This window comes from Humulus lupulus, chromosome 8 (assembly GCF_963169125.1).
Source record: "Humulus lupulus chromosome 8, drHumLupu1.1, whole genome shotgun sequence".
NCBI lineage: Eukaryota > Viridiplantae > Streptophyta > Magnoliopsida > Rosales > Cannabaceae > Humulus > Humulus lupulus.
Window position 1 is genome coordinate 150,868,868 of NC_084800.1, and position 15,797 is coordinate 150,884,664.

Below are 15,797 nucleotides of genomic sequence, written 5' to 3' on the forward strand. Positions count from 1 at the left end.
CCTCGGCCAATCTCTTACTGCTTCTACCTTGGACGGATCCACCTTAATCCCTTCTGCTCCAACTATATGCCCAAGAAAAGTCACATCTGGCAACCAAAACTCACACTTCTTAAACTTGGCGTATAACTGACGCTCCCTTAACCTCTGTAAAACCTGTCGAAGATGCTGCTCATGCTCTGCCTCTGAACTGGAGTAAACCAAGATGTCGTCGATGAAGACAATGATGAACTGATCCAAGAAGTCCCTGAACACCCTATTCATCAAATCCATAAAGATTGCCGGGGCGTTGGTCAAACCAAACGACATGACCAAAAACTCATAGTGCCCATACCGTGTTCAAAAGGCCGTCTTCAGTATATCCTCATCTTTGATCCTCAGCTGGTGATAACTAGATCGAAGATCAATCTTTGAGAACATCGTCTTTCCCTGCAGCTGATCGAACAAGTCATCATTCCTTGGTAGAGGGTACTTATTCTTGATAGTCAACTTGTTCAATTCTTTGTAGTCTATTCACATCCTCAGAGTCCCATCCTTCTTCTTAACAAACAACATTGGAGCGCCCCATGGAGAATAACTAAGCCTGATGAATCCCAAATCCAGAAGTTCTTGCAACTGTATCTTCAATTCCTTCAACTCTGCTGGTGCCATCCTATATGGTGCCCGTGATACAGGTTCCGTCCCTGGTGCTAACTCAATCTCAAACTGAATCTCCCTGTGCAGCGGTAACCCTAGTAGATCCTCAGGAAATACGTCTAAGAACTCGCACACCAATCTGGTCTCTCTCGGCCCTGCTGGCATAACCCTTGTAGTATCGACAACACTAGCCAGAAAACCTATACACCCACCCTGTAACAAGTCTCTGGCTCTCAATGCTGAAATCATGGGTACACGGGGTCCAGACACCGCACCCACAAAGACAAAAGGATCCTCGCCCTCAGGCTCAAAAGTCACCATCTTCTTCCTGCAGTCAATAGTAGCTCCATACCTGACCAACCAATCCATCCCTAAGATCATATCAAAATCCTCCATATCTAACTCAATCAGATCCACCAAAAGTTCTCTATTATCAACCATCACTGGCAATGCCCTAATCCATCTCCTAGAAACTACCAGTTCCCCTGTAGGCAATAAAGTCCCAAACCCTGCAGTCTGATATTCACTAGGTCTACACAATCTATCAATCACTTTACTAGAAACAAAGGAGTGTGTACCACCAGAATCAATCAATACAGTAAAAGGAGTGCCAACGCTAGAAAGCTAACCTGTCACTACCGAGGGACTAGCCTCGACCTCTGCCTAAGTTAAGGTGAATACTCGAGCTGGAGTCAAGCTATCCACCTTTCCTACTTCACCTTTCTTCACTGTTGGGCAGTCTTTCCTGAGATGCCCCACTGTTCCGCACACAAAGCAAGCCTTGGCCCGACACTTGCCCAGATAACGTCTTCTACACCTTGGGCACTCCGGATAGATCCACCATGCCTCGCCGCCACCCTGACGGCCACCCTGTCCACCCCGACCCCTCCTATCAGGACCAGCAGCGATCGAAGTGTCAGGAGTCTTTCTCTTGAAGTCACTGGGGCCTCCGCCCCTACCTGCCCCTGAATAAGGAGACACCACTCTGCGGCCATCGCGTCTCACCGCACTTTCTTTCCAAATCCTGTTCTCCGCTTCCTCTGCCGTAAGAGCCTTCTCAACGGCCTAGGCATAAGTTGTTCCTCCAGGTACCGTTGTAATCCTAACATCCCGGGCTATCATAGCATTAAGCCCCCTAATAAATCTATCTTGCCTAGCAGCATCAGTAAGCACAAGATCTGGTACAAATTTCGCAAGTCTATCAAATTTTAGGGCATATTCAGTAACGGTCATATTGCCTGATGAGGACACCAAGATTAAAGATCCAAGTCAAGTTCCAGTTGATCCAAGTCAAGAGGGGGGGAATGATGAGGACACCAGTTTAGGAGCTTGATCAATATTTAGCTTCTTGTAATGAGTCTTATTGGATTTTGGCATCTTGTATTTTTATTTTAATCAGTCACTTAATCACGTTTTTATTTAGTCTTTGTTTATTTTGTGAAAAGTCAAACACTTGACTTGTGTGAGTCCAATAGTCTTTTTTTTTGTAATTTTCGGTTTTCATTAGGAAGACAAAGAGGGGCTTGTCTTGATGTAATTTTCAGTTTTTCATTAGGAAGACAAAGGGGCTTGTTTTTGATGTAATTTTCGGCTATATTAGGCCTTGTAAACGTTTGGGAAAGGTAGATTATGTGAAATGAAATTTGTGAGTTTTTCTTCTTGAGTTCTTGAAGAAACTATTAGAACTTATCAAGGGGTTCCTTGTGGCGTTCAACCTGACTTATCAAACGGATTCCCATCCCCGTTTGTGGCGTCTTCCTCATACCAAGGTTCATGCTTGGCTAAGCATTGGGTCGCGATTCTTCATTCCAATTTCGTGTGTTCTTGGTGGCTGCCATATTTGGTGTCGGGTTTCACTACAATCGTTGGTGTGGTTCGTATCATTGCCCTGCACCAAACCCACGAACTCATTAACTTTTGCTGCCCTGACGGCAACATTGTAGTATTTATAACTGAACAAGTCTCTGAAGCCTTCCCAACTCAAAGCGGTAACTTCCCTGGTCTGCGATGCCACTTCCCACCAGATGCGGGCATCCTCTCTCAACATATAAGTCGCACAAGCCACTCTATCATGCCCCTCTACTCTCATGAAATCCATAATAGTAGTAATCATAGTCAGCAATTGCTCGACCTTCAGTGGATCAGGTCCCCCTTCAAAGATTGGGGGTTGCTGCTTCCTAAACCGCTAATATAACGGCTCCCACCTATTCCCAACCTCCCCAGACTGTACAGCTGGTACCACTGCAGGTGGTACAATAGGGGCAGCACTCCCTGATGGAGCCTGCTGTCGCAGAAGGCGAGTCTGTTCATCCTGGCTCTACAACCGAGCCTGCATATCTGCCATGAGTTGCTACCAGTTCTCAGGGACTGGCGGAGGAATCTGGCCCTGGTCATCACCCCCGGTCCCAGATCTAGTGCCGGCTAATCGCGTAGACTTACTTGGACGCATAGCTATCCAAGTGAATCTGCAATCAACGACTCGGCAATCAGACCATGATGACAGGGTAAAAGCTTCTCCGAAGTTCACCAATGGTGCATAACCAATCACAAACAATCAACATATAGGCATTTATCCACATGCACCAATTACTAATAAGCATGCCCCAATCTCATCACACAATAGCTATGAAACAAGCATTCACCCATACACAATATGCAATTAATCTTCCAAATATTCATTTACATACACGACGATGCTAATAAAACATGCCTCAATGTTCTCACACAATAGTCAAGGGCCAGGTCCTATCAGTATCTCATGCTCCCTATTAATCCAACAGATATCAACAATCATAGTTCATTCCAGGCATATAAGCATACACATTACCAAACCCTGAATCGAGCTTGTCTCTAGCAGCAAATGTACATGTCCAGCCAGTCTTCAGGAACCCTTAAACGTAGGACGCTCTGATACCAAGTTGTAACGCCCTGGATAGCCAGGACCGCTACACTGTGTACTTGTAAAGGTGCAGGACTTGCTAATCAAGTCATTTAGTCAAAACGTGTCACTAAACCATAAATGTGCTAGGGTTAAAATGGTTTTTGATACGAACCACGCCAACAAGTGTGACGAAACCCGACACCAAATATGGAACAGCCACCAAGAACACACGAGATTGGAATGGAACCGCGACCCAATGCTTAGCCAAGCACGAACCTTGGTATGAGGAAGACGCCACAAACGGGGATGGAATCCGTTTGATAAGTCAGGATGAACGCCACAAGGAATCTCCTTGATAAGTTCAAAAGTTTCTTCAAGAACTCAAGAAGAAATAAACTCACAATTTCATTCAACATAATCTGATTTTTCACATTGTTTTGGCAGTCCTTATAAGGACGAAAATTACATGAAAACAAGACTCTTGGTCTTCCTAATGAAACCGAAAAATTAAGGACAGCCCCTTTGTCTTCCTAATGAAAATCGAAATTAAAGACAAGCCTTTTGTCTTCCTCATGAAAACCGAAAATTAAAGACAAAAAGGACTATTGGACTCACACAAGTCAAATGTTTGACTTATCACAAAATAAACAAAGACTAAAAAACGTGACTAAAATAAAAAGACTCATTAAGCTCCTAAACTCAGTCAACTTTGATGAGTAAGACAAGTCTTTGTTCTCCTTCATTGTTGACCACGGTCTCCTCTTGTTTTAGGACTTTGTGGACTAGGCTGTTAAGTTCTTCCTTGAATCTCTTGGCTCGTGCCCTCGTCACTGGACCAACTGGAACTTGACTTGATACTTGGGTCTTGGTGTCCTCATCATTCCCCCCCTCTTTAGAAGGATTTGACCTCAAATCGTCACCTGCATCAAAAGGACTCAAATCAGAAACATTAAAAGTAGCACTAACATTATACTCACCTGGTAAATCGAGTCTGTAGGCATTGTCATTGATCCTTTCAAGTACTTGAAATGGACCATCTCCTCGAGGTAGCAATTTTGAACGCCTTTGTGTTGGGAATCGCTCTTTCCTCATGTGTAACCATACCCAATCACCGGGCTCAAAAACCTGCTTATGACGACCCTTGTTAGCTTGCTTAATGTATTGTTCAGTCCTTCTCTCTATGTTGAGTCGCGCCCTCTCATGGATTTTCTTCACAAATTCTGCCTTCTTCTCACCATCTAAATTCAAATGCTCAGAAACAGGTAAAGGTGATAAATCCAAAGGAGTTAGAGGATTAAAACCATAAACAATTTCAAATGGTGAAAATTTAGTAGCAGAATGCATTGAACGATTATAAGCAAACTCAACATGTGGCAAACAATCTTCCCAAGTCTTAATATTTTTACTTATGATAGCCCTCAACAAGGTGGATAGGGTCCTATTAACTACTTCTGTTTGACCATCGGTTTGAGGGTGACAAGTAGTAGAAAATAATAGTTTTGTCCCAAGTTTTCCCCACAATGTTTTCCAAAAATAGCTTAAGAACTTGGCATCCCTATCTGATACAATTGTTCTAGGCATACCATGTAATCTCACAATCTCCCTAAAGAACAAATCTGCAACGTTAGAGGCATCATCAGTTTTATGACATGGAATAAAATGAGCCATCTTAGAAAATCTGTCTACAACCACAAAGATTGAATCCCTCCCACGCTTACTTCTAGGTAAACCCAACACAAAATCCATTGAAATGTCAACCCATGGTGAACTAGGGATAGGTAGGGGTGTGTAAAGGCCATTTGGCTGAACTCTTGATTTAGCTTGCCTACAAGTGACACACCTACCACAAATTCGCTCAACATCTCGTTTCATGTGGGGCCAAAAGAAGTGCTCTTGCAACATAGCTAGGGTCTTAGCAACTCCAAAATGTCCCATCAACCCTCCCCCGTGGGACTCTCTAACTAGCAAATCTCTCAAAGAACAATTAGGTACACACAACCTATGCTCCCTAAACAAGAAACCCTCATGCCTATAAAATTTTCCTTCAGCAGATTTTTCACAAACACCATAAATTTCCCCAAAATCATGGTCAGCAGAATACAGCTCCTTTATGTGTTCAAACCCAAGTAATTTAGCATCAAGAGTTGAGATTAGGGCATACCTGCGAGAAAGGGCATCAGCAACCACATTCTCCTTACCTTGTTTATAGCGAATGACATAAGGAAATGTCTCAATGAACTCAACCCATCTTGCATGTCTCTTGTTGAGCTTGTGTTGGCCTTTCAAATGTTTCAAGGATTCATGATCTGTGCGAATCACAAACTCCTTTGGCCACAAATAGTGCTGCCATGTTTCTAAAGCACGCACTAGTGCATACAATTCTTTGTCATAGGTGGGGTAATTGAGGGCAGCCCCACTTAGCTTTTCGCTAAAGTATGCAAGCGGTCTCCCATCCTGCATAAGAACAGCGCCAATACCTATTCCAGAAGCATCACATTCAACTTCAAAAGTGTTAGAAAAGTTAGGCAAAACAAGTAAAGGAGCATGAGTAAGCTGGTATTTCAGTAGCTGAAATGCCTCCTCTTGAGCTTCACCCCATTTAAATATCACATTCTTTTTTATAACTTCTGTAAGAGGTGCGGCGATGGTGCTAAAATTTTTCACAAACCTCCTGTAGAAGCTAGCAAGTCCATGAAAACTTCTAACATTACCTATAGTTGTAGGGGTCGGCCACTCTTGGATGGCTTTGATCTTTTCTTCATCCACCTGAATACCTGTAGCACTTACAACAAAGCCTAGGAAAACAAGCTTATCGGTGCAGAAAGTACACTTACTGAGGTTAGCATATAAACTCTGTTTCCTAAGAACATCCAAAACAGAATGCAAATGCAAAACATGGTCATGCAAATTCTTACTATAAATAAGAGTATCATCAAAATACACAACCACAAATTTTCCAATGAAAGCACGCAATACATGATTCATTAAACGCATGAAAGTGCTAGGTGCATTAGTTAGTCCAAAAGGCATGACTAACCACTCATACAATCCATGTTTAGTTTTAAAAGCAGTTTTCCACTCATCCCCTTCTTTCATACGTATCTGATGATACCCACTTTTAAGATCAATTTTGGAAAACACACAAGAACCATGCAATTCATCTAACATGTCATCTAAACGAGGAATGGGATGTCGATATTTTACCGTTATATTGTTGATGGCTCGACAGTCAACACACATCCTCCATGTTCCATCCTTCTTGGGAACTAGAATCACTGGAACAGCACAAGGGCTCATGCTTTCTCTCACATGCCCTTTCTCCATCAATTCTTCAATTTGCCTTTGCAATTCCTTTGTTTCATCAGGATTACTTCTGTATGCTGGTCGATTTGGTATTGAAGCACCTGGAACAAAGTCAATCTGATGTTCTATCCCTCGAATAGGTGGTAAACCATGTGGTACCTCCTCAGGAAACACATCCTCAAATTCCTGCAAAATAGACACAACAACACTTGGCAACGAAGAATCAAGTTGGTTAGTATTTAAAAGAGCCTCCTTATACATGAGTAAAATCATGGGCTGTTTTGTAACCAATGCTCTCTTAACCTCACTTTTTTTTGCATAAAAATTATTTTGTTTTCTCTCACTTGATTCCCCACTTTTCTCTCTTTGTCTCTCTTTTTCCTCACTCTCATTCATCTTTTCACTCTCTTTTTGCTCACTCATTTTCTTTTTGTCACTCAGTTTTTGCAACCTCACTTGATCTTCATACACTTGCTTTGGTGTCAATGGCGCTAGAGTGATTGTTCGTTGACGGAATGTGAATGAATACTTGTTGGTGAAGCCATCATGCTGCACCCGCCGATCAAATTGCCAAGGCCTTCCTAGAAGGAGGTGTCCAGCTTGCATGGGAACCACATCACACAACACCTCATCTTCATACTTGCCAATGCGAAATGAGACCAGTACTTGTTTTGTAACCCTCACTTCACCACTATCATTCAGCCATTGCAATTTGTATGGACAAGGATGCCTAAGCGTTGTAAGCCCCAGCTTGGCAACCATGGAAGCACTAGCAACATTAGTACAACTACCTCCATCAATAATGACACTACATACCTTGTCTCTCACATGACAACGAGTGTGAAAGATGTTCTCTCGCTGCACCTCTTCTTCCTCTTCTTTTGCTTGCAAATTCAGGACTCGCCTTGTGACTAGTGCAAGCATCTCACCAGATTCTGGTCCATACTCATTGTCAGAAGCATCTTCCAAAGGTGGCATGTCAGCAAGATCATCTTCATCTTCAGAATCTATCTCTCCACTTTCTCGAATCACCATGACTCTCTTGTTTGGACACTGGCTAGCTATGTGTCCTCGCCCCTGACATTTGAAACACCTTATCTCACTAGAATGAGACTTAGTAGGAGTTGTTTTACCTTGAGGTGGTGTGGCTGTGGTGGCTGGTTTCGGTGTAGATGATGAAGTGGGTTGGTCTTCTTTCTTTGGATAGTTCGACCTCCAAGGTGTTGTACTTGGATTGTGTGGGCTCGGTCTTGACCTCGAACTTGAACTACCCTTCTTGAGCTGCCTCTCAACTTTGATTGCCATATGAACCAAATCCTCCAATTCCACATAATGGTGTAGCTCGATTGGGTCAGCAATCTCTCGGTTCAACCCATTTAAAAACCTTGCCATGGTTGCCTCCCGATCCTCTTCAACATTGGCTCTAATCATAGCCATCTCCATCTCCTTGTAATACTCATAAACACTTCTGTAGCCCTGACGAAGACCCTGCAACTTAAGGTAGAGATCTCGATAATAATGAGGTGGTACAAACCGTCGCCTCATCACCCTCTTCATGGCCTCCCATGTGTCAATAGGGCGATCTCCATTCCGCCTCCTGTTGATGCACAACTGATCCCACCAAACAATAGCATAATCAGTAAACTCAATGGCAGCAAGTTTTACCTTCTTCATGTCGGAGTAGTTGTGACAATCAAAAACTAGCTCCATTTTCTTCTCCCACTCAAGGTATGCTTCAGGATCACTCTTCCCCTGAAATGCTGGGATTCTCATTTTGATATTCCCCAAATAATTATCTACCTGGTTCCTATCTTCTCTATTCCCACCATACCTCCTATGGTTACCCGCCGACATCCTATCAAACTCTTCATCAGAAATTACCCCTTCCAAATCCCCTTCATTCTCATCCTCCCTTTGGTGTACCCTACCCCTCCTTGGTCTCCGTTGTGCCCCCTCTTCTACCCTATCCAACCTCTCATGTATCTGCTCACACTCCGCCCTCATCATCCTTCGCATCTCCCCAATTAATGCTTGTATTTGTAGATTCGGAACCTCAGGTGGCGGATTATCATTGCTTGCATCTTTCTCTGGATTTTGTCACATGATGGAGAATCTGCAAAACAATAAGGTTAGACAATTATAGAAAGGACCTCACTGCACTCCCTCACGTGTTTCACTCAAAGAAAAATGGTCACTCAAGTACACTCGTGTTTGCACTCAATGATGGCTTTTACCCTCAATTAAGCTCACACCTCTGCCTTTTTCCACTCTATTTTCTTCTTTAAGCTCTTTGAAAACTAATGAAACGGTGATATGGAGGTTCAAGCAGCAAATCCAACCAAACAAACCAAACGAACACCGACGAAAACTGGTGAAAATGACGAAAAATGATGATTTTTGGAACACTTGTGTGGGGTTTTGGTCAAAAGGCCTCTAGACCATAAGGAACAAGATTAGAACAAAAATTTTTAAGACAGGTTTCCAGACTCTTTTTTTTTTTTTTTTTTAGGTTCGGATCCTCTTGATTTTTCCTTTCCTTTCTTCCTTTTTTTTTTTTTTTTATCTCTCAAATTTGATAACCCAGATACTCAATTTTTGAAAAGGAAAAAAAAAATTTGAACACCAAAGAACCAATCCGAAAACCAAGCAAACTGTGGTACTATAACAGATTCAAGAACAATCCCAATAACAGAAAACCAATATTCCCAAAATCTAATCTGTGATTCAAACAATAAGATCAAAACCAAACTAATTTGTGGCACTGTAACAGTCTCGAATTCCACAACAAATAAAGGAACCAATGGAAACCAAGGACACAATTGAAACAAGGGAATGATCAATACCAATTTCGGATTTCACAACAAGAACAAGAAACCCAAGGCAAAATTCGGATTTCAAAACAAAACAGCACTAGAAACTCAATGAAAATTCAGATTCTACAATTAGAACAAGAGAAAAAAAAAACTCAAAGCCCTAATTCACGATTTCAACAAGCTCTAGAATAGTTTCTGATTTCACAACAAACAATTGGAACAAGGATATTAAGAACACGATTTGAACAAAGAAACAATCTGGAATAAAGAGATTAACTATAATGGTTTCAGATTTTTAGAAGGAAAACAAGAACAAAGACTAAGAAAATCAAGAACACGAATAGATAGATTTTTTTTTTTTTTTATTTCAGAAACCCTAAAATTGAAATACGAATAGAACACAAATGAAAAAAAAAAGGATAGGCCAAACCGGATGATCCTAAGCTCTGATACCAACTGATACGAACCACGCCAACAAGTGTGACGAAACCCGACACCAAATATGGAACAGCCACCAAGAACACACGAGATTGGAATGGAACCGCGACCCAATGCTTAGCCAAGCACGAACCTTGGTATGAGGAAGACGCCACAAACGGGGATGGAATCCGTTTGATAAGTCAGGATGAACGCCACAAGGAATCTCCTTGATAAGTTCAAAAGTTTCTTCAAGAACTCAAGAAGAAATAAACTCACAATTTCATTCAACATAATCTGATTTTTCACATTGTTTTGGCAGTCCTTATAAGGACGAAAATTACATGAAAACAAGACCCTTGGTCTTCCTAATGAAACCGAAAAATTAAGGACAGCCCCTTTGTCTTCCTAATGAAAATCGAAATTAAAGACAAGCCTTTTGTCTTCCTCATGAAAACCAAAAATTAAAGACAAAAAGGACTATTGGACTCACACAAGTCAAATGTTTGACTTATCACAAAATAAACAAAGACTAAAAAACGTGACTAAAATAAAAAGACTCATTAAGCTCCTAAACTCAGTCAACTTTGATGAGTAAGACAAGTCTTTGTTCTCCTTCAATGTTGACCACGGTCTCCTCTTGTTTTAGGACTTTGTGGACTAGGCTGTTAAGTTCTTCCTTGAATCTCTTGGCTCGTGCCCTCGTCACTGGACCAACTGGAACTTGACTTGATACTTGGGTCTTGGTGTCCTCATCCGTTTTGGTCTCAAAAGATACAATTTATATATTCAAACAAATTTATATATGGGATCCCAAAAAGAAACAGTGTTTAAAAGTTGGTTTACAAAATTTCCAAAATACAGACCACCGTCAGCCACTCTAAGGCCAAAACAGACATTATAACTCCTATGTTCCAGCTATCCTCATAACCGTGGCAGCTGAGCAGCTAGTCATGTACATTCCGCTCGCGGAGCTCTCCAAATCAGGGTTGATCAAGTTTGCCCTTGCCTTGACCTACACCACGTAGCACCCGTGAGCCAAAGCCCAGCAAGAAAACATAATATACCTCGCAGACAACAATAACAGATAAATAACCCATTAAGCATGATCAAACATTTAATTTTCCACTTTAATCACATAACATGTAATCAAAATCAAAGATGAAACCAATCATTAATAACAGTCAAGTCTCATGATAACTAGGGCCGACAACTTAGGCCACACCCCTGTTTACCCCACTGACTCCAGCCCGCTTAAATCGAGCTCAGTGCATAATAATAAGATGTCCTCGACTACCAGTGGCCGAGCCGTGCCCTATGCGCAAGTGTAACCTTTGGCATTCTTAGGCTGTTAGTTTACTGTTACATGGCATAATACCATCCTTTCAAAGCTCACTTATTAGGGAACCCTTAGTCCCGTTTCAAATACACAATCGAGTGCAGTTTTCTTACCTTTGGCTTCCAAGTGTACTAGCTATGAGCGATGCTCCTTGAGCGTGATCCGATCCCCGAGCCCTAGCTTAGCACCTAGTCACAACCAAGATAAAGGATACCATCAACAATCTTAAAAGAGCTTCTAGACAAATTTCTAATCTCCGGAACATTGAACTTCACCAAACATGGTAAAAGATTCAATCTCAAGCACCCTAGGTTAAATTCCCAAGCCTACAATCCCAAAAGCTCTTAAGGGTCGCGGAATTAGCCACCCATGCCACGGCATGGCCCCAACCAGAGGCCTCCTAATGCCCAAAAACAGACAAGGGCCGCAGCCCTACTCAAACCATGCCGCGGCCCGCCCTCCTTCCTCAGCACACATCAGCTTCGAAGGGTCGCGGCTCACCAAGAACTATGTTGCGGCCCGACCCCTTCGAACCCAGAAAAACCTCCATTTTTACTCTCAAACCTCATGCAAACTCACCCAAAACAACCCCAATTCCACAACTCAATTACCCAAAACTTCCCACAAGATTCCAGCAACACAACCCAGCTGAAACCTATACTAGAAACCCATCAAAAACCTATTTCAATCACTGAAACTTTCTAACTCAAGAACACAAAACCCAGCCATGGAAACACTATAACTCAGCCATTAAACCTTAAATTCGAGCCTACCTCAACTGCAGAACCAATCCTCCAAGAGCTTTTTGGGCTAACTTCCAAGGTTCTAGCTCAATTTAATCTTCAAATCCAAAAACCCAAAACCTCTTAGAACACACTCAAAATCACAGACTTTCAACCATAGAAAATGGGATTCAATGCTTACCTCAACCTTGATTAAGTTCCTTTGACAATCCTTGAGCTAATCCTCTAAATCCCAGCTTTAATCTTCAGAATTCCAGCCACAATCCAATGTTCTATGCTTTTCCTTTGAGAGAGAAAGAGAGGAAGAGGAAAGAGTCAGTCTATTTTATGTTCTACTGTTTTCTGTAGCTCCTTAAGTCTATCCTTAGGCAATTAAGCTGATCCCAAAGCTCGGGGTACCGGAAACGTCCCCGAGGGCAAAATGGTAAAATTCCCCAATATTCCCACCTAGACTTCCTAACCTCAAATATATCTCCAATTATTTATTTTCATAACCCGGTAATCTAAATAACCACCCGATACCTGAAATACCCCTTGACTTGTCCAAAGTCAAACATTAGGCCCCGTTGTGACTTTCCCGCTATCTAGCTCCCTAGGATCGCCTCAAGTCACCCGCTGCAGATTTACTCACATAATAATGTGGTTCTTACAAACATAACATTTAACCATATCTATAATCATACAAGCATGCTTACCATGTAATCATGCATTAAATCAATAAATTCACACATAAACTAATTATGCCCTCCTGGCACACTAATCGAGGCCCTTAAGCCATATTAGTGATTTTGGGTCGTTACAATTTGGATAATGGTTTGCATACTGATTGTATGTGGTTAACTGCCTGAATTGAATTTATATGTTGTACCTGTTTATAGAATGTAGGAAGCATTGTAAAGTATGAATGTACCCGGTTGCAATCGAATTTTGTAGCTAAATGCATAGAATTGTGAATTAGTGTTTATTATGCTTTATGTGTGCATGATTATTGTGGTTATTTGGACCTGGTTGTGGATTGGTTCGGAGTGTGAACCTCGGGGCTTAGGAGTTTAGTCAGCAGTGGCGGATGAATTCAAATTGTTTGCGCCCATAATGGTTAAGTGGACTTGGCGTTGTATTACAAGGGGTTGCAGATGATAGTCGGAGTTGGAATCCTCCGTCTACCCCTGAAAGTCGCAGCAGATGTTCGCTAGTATGTGAGTAAGCTGTGGGGCTTAATAGTTTAGACTAGATGGCAGAACAACAGACTCTTCTGGAGAAGGAGTTGCTTTGTATAATTTGACAGTGAGGTTACCAGTGTTGGTTTAATATAAGGATACAGACAGATAAGAGCACTAAATGGAAGGCTTAAAAGGCGTTATCCTCTGATTTTGAGGAAAGTTTGGGTTGCCTAAGAATTGGTGAGTGGATGGCCAAAGTTAATTCATCCTTGGTTATATGAAGATGAGAGGTCATGACTAAGGGGTTGCGCTAATTATTTGTGACGGAAGGATGCCCGGAAGGGTGCTCAGACTGAGACCTTGGCATGATGAGTTGGGAGGAACTCAGATGGTGATTCGATAAAAGAGGTTATAAAGACATAGTTTGAGCTGCGGAGACTAATAGGCTTATAAGCTTGATTTGGAATGACAAGGTAACGACAGTGTATGTCAATGAGTTTTGTGAGTTGGGTAATTCATTTTGGGAAATTGATACAGGTGGATGTAGCTGAAAATGATGACCCATTTAAGGATTAAACTCTGGAATAGTCCAGAGCATCAAGGTCGCTCGGATGTATGAGATCTTCATTTGTATTTAGGCAGCAGAGAGGGCCATGTTAGCTGTGGAATGAGGTATAGAGCATGAATGTCGTAGGGCAAGAGATGCAAATGACAGTATTTCCATTGGCAGAATTTAGTAAGGATAGATTCTTGGTAATCGAAGCAGAAGAACCCCAGTCAGTTCTATGGCTTCTGGTTTTGACAGGAAAGGGTCTGATTTACAAGGAAGCCGTCAACACAATGATGGGAACCAGTAAGGTTATTTAGTATGCACCAGAGGCAGGGGACGCTACCTGGGAAGATGTCAGGTGAGGGCACGACTTGTACATGGAATGGTTTAATATGTTAGGATGGATTTCCCATGATTAGGGAACGGAAGACTGGAATTCCTTGTTGCATTCGAAGCCCAAGGCTAGTTCCTCGAAGATGATCAGTTGACTGAATAGTTCACGTTTTTGGTTATATAACAAGCTGGAAGAGTTCAATGTTGAGAATGTCCCGGGAAGGATTTAGACATAGAGAATATGCCTCAAGGGTAATATATGAGGGACTGGAGATATTAGTATTCATTGAGGATGAATTAGAAACTTCTGGAAGAGGAATTGGGATACAAGTAATAAAGGGGTTCGTAGTGAGAGTTAAATTGTTAAAGAGACAACCATGGATTGTAGGGGATATCACTTGGAGAATATTAATTGGACTGAGTGGAGACTAAGCTGACCAGTAGGAATTCAGATGGGTATACAAGGAAGGACTGGGTATGCTTCAGGGCTGGGCTACGGATAGGTTTGATATCACGGACATTATGGAAGATGGTAATGGTTTGACAGAAAGAATTACTAAAGCAGTCGAAGAATTTTGACCTCAGAGTGGATTAGACAGAGCATCAATACTATGGGAATTGTTGGCATCGTCTATTAAGGATGAAGAGTTTAAATGCTCGGTTACAAGACAAGACAATGTCTTCAGGAATTGATCTACGATCTGGTTATTACCGGCTGAGGATCAAGGAAAGAGACATCTCAGAAATTTCTACTTGTACCAAGTAGGGTATGATGAATTATGAACTAAGGTTCTTAACCGATTTAAGCTTTAGTGCCACAGGTAGGTTTTACAAGCAGAAAGGATAGGAACAATATGAACAAGGCATCTTCGGTTTTGATGGCAGTAAACTCTGTGGAATACAAATGACTACTACGCTGATGATGTTGATACTAAGGAAGCAGGGTCACAGGTAAGGCTCTAGGAAGTGTCAGTTTTGATCTCGCCAGGGGGGGGGGGGGGTATTCAAGACAATGCTACAAGAAGAGAAAGGGACAGGTATGAAGAGATTTGATCTGAAACCACATAGAAGCTACTGAAGAACGTATGAAGGATAGAGAGCACAACGAGGTTGGTAAACACGTCATCTACTATGTAAGTGTCTTCGCAGGCAGCTACACCAGAGATTAGAATGACAGTAAAACTTGAAGTTAGACTGAATGGATAGTGTCAGATCAAAAGTTCAGAAGACAGAGTGAGGATTGATTAGCGCTTGGTGATGTAGGAATATGCGTGTTAGGGTTGAATACATAAGGGTAGCATGAAGGACCTAACTTTTGATAAAGATGTGAACCGTGAGTGGAACATCACAGGTTGAGACGTGCCCAGGCACAGACTAACGCGAGGATGGATCGGGCCTCGCGGGAGGTGAAAGAATGGGAACATGGTCGATATACATAGACGTTGAGTTGGCAGTGTATGCATAGTGTAAGGTATTTGAACGTTTGGTCATTTGTAAGAAAGATAATCATGAGACCAAGATTTAGTGAACGTAATGGATGGATGGTTGATGTTAGACATCCTCGACTGTACGAGGAGGGAGATTTAATTGGAGGCAGATCTTTTACTGGGGAGGTGTATGTCACT

General features: G+C 42.0%; 1 protein-coding gene across 1 annotated transcript; it reads right to left on the reverse strand.

Moving 5' to 3' along the window:
• Positions 1 to 4,501: 4,501 nt before the first annotated feature.
• Positions 4,502 to 8,684, reverse strand: LOC133794454 (uncharacterized; the record flags this gene model as incomplete). Its single annotated transcript, XM_062231682.1, has 4 exons — positions 7,269 to 8,684; positions 6,824 to 7,181; positions 5,202 to 6,772; positions 4,502 to 4,841 (listed from the first exon to the last, which is right to left on the reverse strand). Coding segments are annotated over exons 1-4 (3,672 nt in total), but the record flags the coding sequence as incomplete, so codon positions are not given.
• Positions 8,685 to 15,797: the final 7,113 nt, after the last annotated feature.